Source organism: Cibotium barometz, chromosome 1, assembly GCF_041138505.1.
Source record: "Cibotium barometz isolate CiBa-2024 chromosome 1, ASM4113850v1, whole genome shotgun sequence".
NCBI classification, from domain to species: domain Eukaryota; kingdom Viridiplantae; phylum Streptophyta; class Polypodiopsida; order Cyatheales; family Cibotiaceae; genus Cibotium; species Cibotium barometz.
Genome location: NC_141046.1, coordinates 26205204 through 26214227, shown reverse-complemented (window position 1 = coordinate 26214227; position 9024 = coordinate 26205204). Strand labels below are relative to the sequence as shown.

The window sequence follows — 9024 nt, the reverse complement described above, 5'->3', positions numbered from 1 at the left end:
CACGGTGCTATATCATGAAAGACCTCATTGCCTAGTCAAAAGGACTACCTAGCAAGTGGGAAGGACTTTGGCTTACTGCTTACCCCCATTGTTGTGCACAAGGTTCCCCCTTTACTTAAGGAATTGTGGATTGCTGAAAACATGTTTACAAGGAGCTACGTTGGGTGGGGTAAAGGGCCTTCCAAAGGCCTTCAAAGGTGATGACTCGCTAGGCCCATCTATATGGTGGACCAAGGCAATAGAGGAGCCTCTCTCGTGAACTTATCTCTAATAGCCACACTCCTCCATGGTGACCCATGACCCCAAAGGCATGGTGTCGCAGAGCCAAAGGTGTTTGGGCATCTTCCCTAAATTTCTCACTCTAAAGGACCATCTTTTAGGACAAGCTGAGCGTCTCTCCCTATTGTTCCTTGTGCAAAGTTTAGAAGGAGACAAGTTGAGCAAATGGATGAATGTCTCTCCCTACTATCCCTCATACTGTTTCACCTATTTTGGGGTTGCCCCTTCACTTGACGACTTTGGAAAGAGGTAACTTTGTGGCTACTTAAAGTCGGCACCCATCAAGCTTGCTTTGACCCCACTCGGTGGCACTAGATGATCATAGTGTTTACATCAACTAGGAAGCATGTAGAGATGTGCTATATGACTACAAAGCAAGTGCAACATAAATGTGCACATGCATGTACACATTTCCTTAAAAAACAAATCCCAAACATTAAAAAAAAATGAGGAAGTACTTATTTATATTATTGAAAGAAAAGGATTACAATCACACAGACAAAGTTTGTGATATTCAGAAGCTTAGCAACATATTTACTACAGCAGCGGTAAGATCCGTGTCCTTAGCCTTAAAGGGGCATGTGAACAAATCAACACGAGCTCTTATTTCATGACCATCCAACTTGTCAACCCAAGCACATTGTGTTTTCCCGAATACCACATAGAGACCTACCCATTGTGCAAATGAACTTTTGTAAACACAACCTTTTGAAAGCAAACAGTCATGTGAGCAAACAGGCATGTGAGCACCCACCTTTTTTGGTGGAGGCGAGGCACTAATTCCCTTTCATGTGTTGACCCCTTGTGCAAATTAACTTTTTGTAAACACAACCTTTTGAAAGCATTGGAGCAGTAGAATATATATATATATATATATATATATATATATATATGGTACGCTCTATCCAAACTTCAAAGTTAGTTTGAAAACCCAAAAACATAAAAGGAAGGGGAAAAAAAAAAACTTGAAAACAACTGTTCATGAACGTGCATTTCAAAAAAAGAGTGGGGAGATAGGAGGGCGGGCCACGGCGGCCTTCGATTCCTCCTTCCTTCCTGGATTTGATCTTCCAGCTTTCTGTGGCTACGCCTATGGCGGATGCACACAGAATAACCCACATTTTGTCCAAGCAGAAGAAGAAGAACAACAGGCTCTGGTGAGCTCCATGGCTATGGCGGTGAAGCCGCCCACCGCCACCCCCCGGCGCTTTTGGTTTGCCTCCCTGGTGGGATGCACTCCCGGCTTCAAGAAGTCACGATGGTAAACGCCCTGCTTCATCCCCATTTTCCTTTTTTGATAGCCCATTTGAAGTAAGTTGCAGTTATTTGCCCTCACACCGATTCTAAGGATTTGTCTCGTTAATATGACGAGTGATGTGGTAACTAGCCCTCAAATTGCACTGATAACCTGATTATCAGTGTGGTAATTACCCTTCGATAGCCGCCGTTGAAGGAAGGCTTGGGACAATGAAATCGATATGTGGGAATTGTGTTTAGATATAGTTTTGTGTGTATTTTTGGGAGCAGCAAGAAGCTGTTGAAGGTAACCATGTCGAGGATCAAGCTGCTGAGGGGGAGGCGAGAGGTTCAAGTGAGGCAGCTGAGGCGGGATGTGGCTCAGCTACAGCAGCTTGGTCAGGAGCAAAAAGCCCAAATTAGGGTAAGCCCTTAAACCTAAAACTTGATTAACATTCATCCCTAACCCGTGTAGTCCAGTCATCACATTGTACTTCCTGTTTTCTGTAGTTTTGAAAATCCACCGCATTTCACCATTGAGTGCGTTAAAATTTGAAATCATATTTCCTGCCTTAAATCTTCATCAATTTGTTTGACACTCATTTCAGCCTTTCCATTTGATCAGCTGGATAGATTGTGGAAGGAAGACAGTCTGCTCTCTGCTTACATAAAGATAGAAGAATATTGCAAGCTAGTGAAAGCAAACCTCTCCAATATTGGCGGGCAACTGTAAGATAGGACCCACAGCCTGCTTTTGAGTGGGAATAAGGATATATCTTTACCAGCATTGTTTTTTCCCCTCCCTAAAGATCTTCTCATGTTTTTGACTGTGTGTGCACGCAGGTGCTCTGCATGTTTTGCAGTTAGATCATCAATATTACTGTGGGCTATACCACACTACACATCCTCTAGGAACATCGGAGTTTCATTTGGGCTTTGAAGATTTACCCTGATTGCTTTGTCTGCTGTCAGTTGGCACGCGCTCGTGCACATGCATGTGCATGTGTATATGTATGTATGTATGTATGCGTGCATGCTTGCGCACGCACACACATTTTGCAGTTAAATCATCAATGTTACTGTGATGTATACCATCATACTTTTAAAGTTTTACCTGATTATTTTGCAGAGAATGCCCCATGGACTTGAGGGAACCTCTAGCAAGCTTGTGTTTTGCTGCATCCTGCTGTGCAGACCTTCCTGAGTTGCAGGAGATCCGTGAGATCATGGTAATGAAGTATGGAAAAGAGTTTTTGTTCTTGGCACACGAATTGCGCCCTGGTTGTCATGTGAACAAACTGGTAAAACTCTCAAATCCTTCTAGTTTTTAATTGCATGTATTCTTTTGCTGGAGAGGAACCAGCTTACTGACATTTGCATCTGCTTGTAGAAAATTATGTGTACATCATCTAAGTTGGTGTGCTCAAGAAGGAAACTGGCCAATTATTTATGTATGTAAACCTTGTATGTATGTATATTTTTTTTATCATGCATTCGCACATGTATGTACATTGTATATGTATGCGTGTGTGCACTCATGTATGTATCTTTGTATACATTGTATGTATGCATTTGCACACGTATGCATGTATGCGTGTGTGTGTGACACCACTGTGTGTACATATGTTGTGATTGTAAGTATGCAGGCATGCAGGTGTGTGTGCTCATGCGCCACTTGCATAAGATGCAGTATGTGCATGTGCAAATGTATGCACAGTACATACTTAAAGAATCAATGTCTATTGCGTACATTTTTGCTGTCTTGCACCCTTTGTATGCCTTTTGACTGAAAAAGCAGTATTTGTTGCAATAGGTGCATTTTACTAGATGCCAAATGTGTTTACCTACTGCCATACCCTGTCCTATTCTAGATTTTCTACGTTTTCTTCACAGTTTCTGGAAGCTTTTTCTACCGAGGGGCCATCTGAGATGTCCAAGCAAGCATTATTGAAGGGCGTTCTCACAGAGTACAATGTAGTGCAAGGAGTAAAAGCTCAGGTTCCACCCCCACATGGAGGCTTCCGTGTTAGTATTTTCCTCTGTTTGCGTAGTTATTTTTGGCCAACATTCTTTGACAACTCCCCCCCTCCCCATCCCTCTTGCTCACAGAACTGAATTCATGACTTCTGAAACACTGAAGCCCCTTACGGTGGATTGAATTGTGCGTGCACAGGACGCTCCATCTGGCTTGACTGGAAAATCAGTTGCACCTGGTGTCACAGACAGGAACGCATCAAGGCAGGGATATGGTTCATCCTCCGGTAGCTCAAAAAGACATCCGAAATCCAATACTCATGAGCAAGATGTTCTACAAGAAGAAAAACATCACAAATCCCTAAAGCAGACCAGATCCATTGCAACTTTGCCTACCAACGAAGGTGCCCTGGGCCCCATTGGAGAGCATGTTTCAGATGGGCATGTTGATGGCCTTGATCAGATGAGAATGCCGAGGCAGCACAGGGAAAAAAGAGAACACAAACATCGGGAGATAGATGTAATGCAGGAGATTCCAGCACATGGAGAAACAGACCTAGGTTCAAGAGAGATGCCTCAAGAGTTGTCACATGGAAAACTTCATAAGGAGAGATCAAAAGCCAGGCCAAAAGACGTCCATAAAGCACATAGGAGGGAGGCCAGAATCAACAAGGATGATCAAGAAGATCAACAGATTTTTCACAATGGGAGACCTGTTTATGAGAAATCCGGGCCAGACACAGCTGCAATTGAGGTTGCCAACGGCGGGCAACCTTTTATGCATGGATATGGTAATGGGTCTCTACCAGAAAACTATAGAACTCACATTATGCAGAGAGAGAGGGGATATTCTATGAGGGAACACTATTATACAGAAGTTGAAACTGAGGGTCATTGTGTACCTAATGGGAAATCAAGGCCAGAAAGAGGAGCAAATGGGGTTGCCAATGGGCAGCCTTGGGTGTATGGATATGGCGATGAGTCACAAGGAGACTTTAATACCCATGTAATGCAGAGAGAGAGAAAACCTTCTCATAAGAGACACCATTATGCAGAGACCATTCATTACAAATCTACTGGGAAATCAAGGCCAGAAAAAACCACAAATGAGGTTGCCAATGGGCAGCAGGCTTGGATGCATGGATATGGCAATGGGTCTTTACAAGAAGAAATTGATACCCACATTGTGCAGAGAGAGAGGAAGCGTTCGCTAAAGATACACCATCATGAAAAAGCTGAAATGGAGGCTCATTGTGAATTTAACGTGAAATCAAAGTCACATACAGCCACAGATGAGATTGTCCATAGGCAGCCTTGGATGCATGGATATGATAATGGGCCTTCACCAGCAGAATACCTTGACACCCATGTATTGCCGAAAGGGAGGAAGCAGTCTGTGAAGAAACACCACCATGAAGAAACCCAAACAGAGGCTTGTAGCAAATTCAATCAAAGATTTGTTGATGGGATACTGGGGTCGGAAGGAGCCACAGTTGAGGCTGCTCATGCGCAGCCTTCCATTCAAGAATATGCTAATGGTAATGGGTCTCAACTAGAAGATTATAGTAGCCATATACATCACAGAGAAAGAAACCATTATTTGAAGAAACACCAGCATGAAGAAGCTAAAACAGACATTCGTTGGGAATCTAGTGGGAAGTCTGTTGATGCAAAAGCAAGGCCAGAAGGATTTACAATCGAGCCTTATATGGATGATCAGACTGTTCGAGAAGACCATGGTACCCACATTAGGAAGAGAGAAAGTAGACGTTCTTTGAGGAAACAGCATCATGCAGGTGCTAAAACGAAGGTTTTAAATGGGATATATGTTGATGGGAAATCAAGGCAAGAAAGCGCTGCAGCTGAGGTTGCCAATGACCAGCCATATGGGGTTGGATATGGTAATGGGTCCTCTGTACCTGAAGATGACAAAGCCAAAGCCAATGTGATGGACAGAGAGAGGAGAAACTTAATGCAGAAAGAGGGGAAACAATCTCAGACACAGAAGCAGACTTATAATGCAGTAGGTAAAATAGAAGGAAGTGGTGAGAAAGATGAGAGTGATGCTTTGCAGAGTCAGTTTTCCAAGCCGCCGCAGCGCCCACCTCCACCAGTTCCACCATACAGAGTTACCTCGTTGCCAAAGTATCCCACTGCAACCCCTCCCCCTGCTTTACCCCAGCGGTCTACCACATTGGAACCCTGCCATTTTAGACAAAATCAAGAGCCCCATGTTCATCCTAAGCTGCCTGAATATGAGGATCTGGTTGCCAGTTTTACTGCTCTGAGAAAAAAGCCACTCATGAAGTAAATGCTCCATTACTTCAAAATGCAATTCTTTACACTTGTATGTGTAGCAATTCTTATTTTTGAGAGAAGCTCAAATAAGATTCATTGTCCTCTGTTTTGAGGGGTTTGTTGTGGTGTGAAACTGTTATGGCTGAAAAGAGGACAATGTTGGAAGCCCTCATTTACTGTCTTTGTATGTTTGATGTTTTATGGATTGATATAAGATTAAACGACTGAAAATGGATTCCAATTGCTGATCAATATGAAATCAAGGGTGCTATTAGAAGTAAATTTTTTGGTCAAGGGTGCTATTTAGAAGTACACTGTTAGGATTTTCTCAGAAATTGTTAAGAATGAGATGGATGCTCCAATTATTAAATATCAAAGAAGCCTCACATAGCCTTGCAAAATAACATGTTAATCAATATTAATAATTGATGAAATTAATTATTTCGATCACGGATATGCTTATTAAGTGTATTTGTGTGAATGGGAAAAAAAAGAAAACGAGCATACATATTGCCTACATATTATTGTGGACGGGGAAACAATGCTTGGACTGTTTTGTGGTGGGCGGTGGGGGTGGGCAAGCAAAGGAACAGTTGCATCCATGCTCATTTTAGCTTAGTGCTTGCAAACAAGTTATAAATAAGTGCTTACCGCTTGCAAACAAGAGACTTTAGATGCTTCATATACAAGATGGATTTAGAAAATTTGGACACAAAAATGGTCCTCTAAGAAAGTATTTGAGAATGGTCCACCCAAAAAGAGAGCTACGACTCAAGATCCATGTAACATGGATCTTTTTTTGAATCTTCTTCCACCAACTCAAGATCCATGTAACATGGATCTTTTTTTTGAATCTTCTTCCACCAACTCGGACAAGGTAAAGTTTCTTGAATAAAATATTGAAAGGTTTACATCGGGAAGAAGTGGCAGACGGACTTACCTTCTGCTCCTACTAACAACAAGGTGATTTGACTGTAATTCAAATTGTTTTCCGTCTTCTTACTTTTCCTCTCCACATTTCCTCTCTTTCCATTCTTCCCCTCCCCCCCTTCCCTTTTTTCTACACCTAACTCATTTGTACCACAGCTTTTGCTTTTCTTTTTATTTTGTTAAGAAACATTTACAAGTATTAATCTACTAACTTTCAAGTCTTCCATGATATTTGTAGAATTTTTTAGGAGTAGGTAATAAGCAATCACTTTAGATTTGGACATGATTGGTCATGGGTTCTCCTCTTTCGGTAATCTTCCATGATGTTTGCCTTTACGTGTAGAGGTTTAATGATTTGCTTTATCTATCAACATCTTCTTTAAAGAGCGATAAGGTAACATATTTTACATTTTGCATATTTTTTTATTCTTAGTCTTATTTTGGTAGAATGTACATTACATGCATATTTACTTTTAGATGAAAAATAAGCTCTAAATTGTCTTCCTTTTATATGTGCAAATATCGGAAAGATGAAAGATTATAAGTTCTACACATAGTATTGAGGTTAAAAATAGAGAAGATGATGAGGAAGATGGATTAAGAACATATATAACAAGTTTGAGTACCGGGTATTTATGAACCCAGTAGCCAGGTTTTTTTCAAAGTTTAGACAAAGGACAAAGGGGATTGGACAAAATATTGGAAAGGTAGAATAATAGATTTTAGAAGTAGAAATATTGCAGCAACAATGGAGGTATTAATACAACATGTGTATCTAGACAAAGCATTAGAAAGGTAGAATAATAAACTTTAGAAGTAGAAATATTGGTGGGAGTACAACAATGAAGGTATTAATCCAACATGTGTATATGCATAAAGAAATTTTCTTATATTCAAATAATTGAATTATAAAGCACAACCATAATGGTGAGAATATTAATTAGCATATTGTTTTTATATTTAAATTTTTGAGATAAAAATATGGTATGTCTTTCAGCATTATATCCATCAACGATTGAAGAATGACAATTTGTAAAGTGCTTAAGTGGAAAGCTAGGTGTTTTTCATGCTGAAATTGGAAATTTTGTTGTATAAGGAAGAGAATGTTAGCTTCTTAGCAGCACAATGTATCTTTTTCTATGATTCCTTGTATGAGATAAAAATATGGGATGGTATGTCTTGTATGTCTTTCAACATTATATCCATTAACAGTTGAAGAATGATGATATGTAAAGTTCTTAAGTGGAAAGCCAGGTGTTTTTCATGCTGAAATTGGAACATTGTTGTATAAGGGAGAGAATGTTAGCTGCTTAGCATCACAACATATCTTTTTCTATGATTCCTTGTATGGGAATATTAAGTATGGTTTATGAAGCGCATGTCACTCCCATCGTGTCAAGTCTCGAATGGCCCAACCTACTACTATGGATGTGATTGTAGCTTGTAAGGTAAAACTTACAAATGATGTGCAAACTTCAATGAAACCAAACAGAGGCTCAAAAGATATTCACCTAAACCTTTGGCTGTTTTGTTCATTTATTTGCAACTTGTAAAGAATTGAAGAGAACTAAGATTACATATAGTTGCAAGAGTCCATCTGAAGACCGGATGAAACATCTATTGGGGGTGAGAAATGGGACGCAAAGAGAATCTATAAGGACATAGTTGATTGTCGAGATTTAAAAGCTTATGTTATATTCCGTTAAAAACTTGATAAGTATGATTGTAACCTTTATTTTTGAGTAAGTATAATTTTTTAATTTTTTTAAATCCTACGATGAATAGGTACGTTATTACTTGACAAAAAATATGTATGCGATTTATTTATAGGAGGTGAAGAGTTGTGAAAGGGGAATGGCTTAGCATGGACCAAGATACATGCAATGATTTTATAATGGTGGAAGTGGAATTCTTTGGGGAGAGCATGAAATAATGATAGTAACCATTGAAGGCCATTGGCCATTAGCCTTTCTTAAACAAGATATTTCCTTGTTGTTGAGTGACCCTCCTACTAAATTTTTATTTTAGGTTAGATGGTAAGAAATTGAGAAGCAAATTTAAGAACTCCTCACCTGCACATAATGTATTGCCTCTCACATCTTAGAGATTGTGGATTGATGTAATTAATAATTTGATAATGCTAATTATTTTGATTTTTCCCAAATTTTTAATTTTATTTAATTTGCAATAAAAAAAGTCATCAAACCATGTGATCTATATTACGCTTTCAAATGCAATAAAACTTTGTAATAAGACCATAACATCTAATCTACCAATGACTTTCAAACGCACTAAGAACTTACAATT

The 9024-nt window shown here is 39.7% G+C and overlaps 1 protein-coding gene across 1 annotated transcript; it reads left to right on the top strand.

Annotated features, from left to right (window-relative positions):
* Window positions 1-1249: 1249 nt before the first annotated feature.
* LOC147641796 (uncharacterized) lies at window positions 1250-5959 on the top strand. Its single transcript, XM_086799767.1, has 6 exons — window positions 1250-1540; window positions 1807-1939; window positions 2141-2244; window positions 2645-2816; window positions 3409-3540; window positions 3689-5959. The coding sequence occupies exons 1-6, from the start codon at window positions 1446-1448 to the stop codon at window positions 5798-5800; spliced, it is 2748 nt and encodes a 915-aa protein (XP_086655893.1). The 5' UTR covers window positions 1250-1445; the 3' UTR covers window positions 5801-5959.
* Window positions 5960-9024: the final 3065 nt, after the last annotated feature.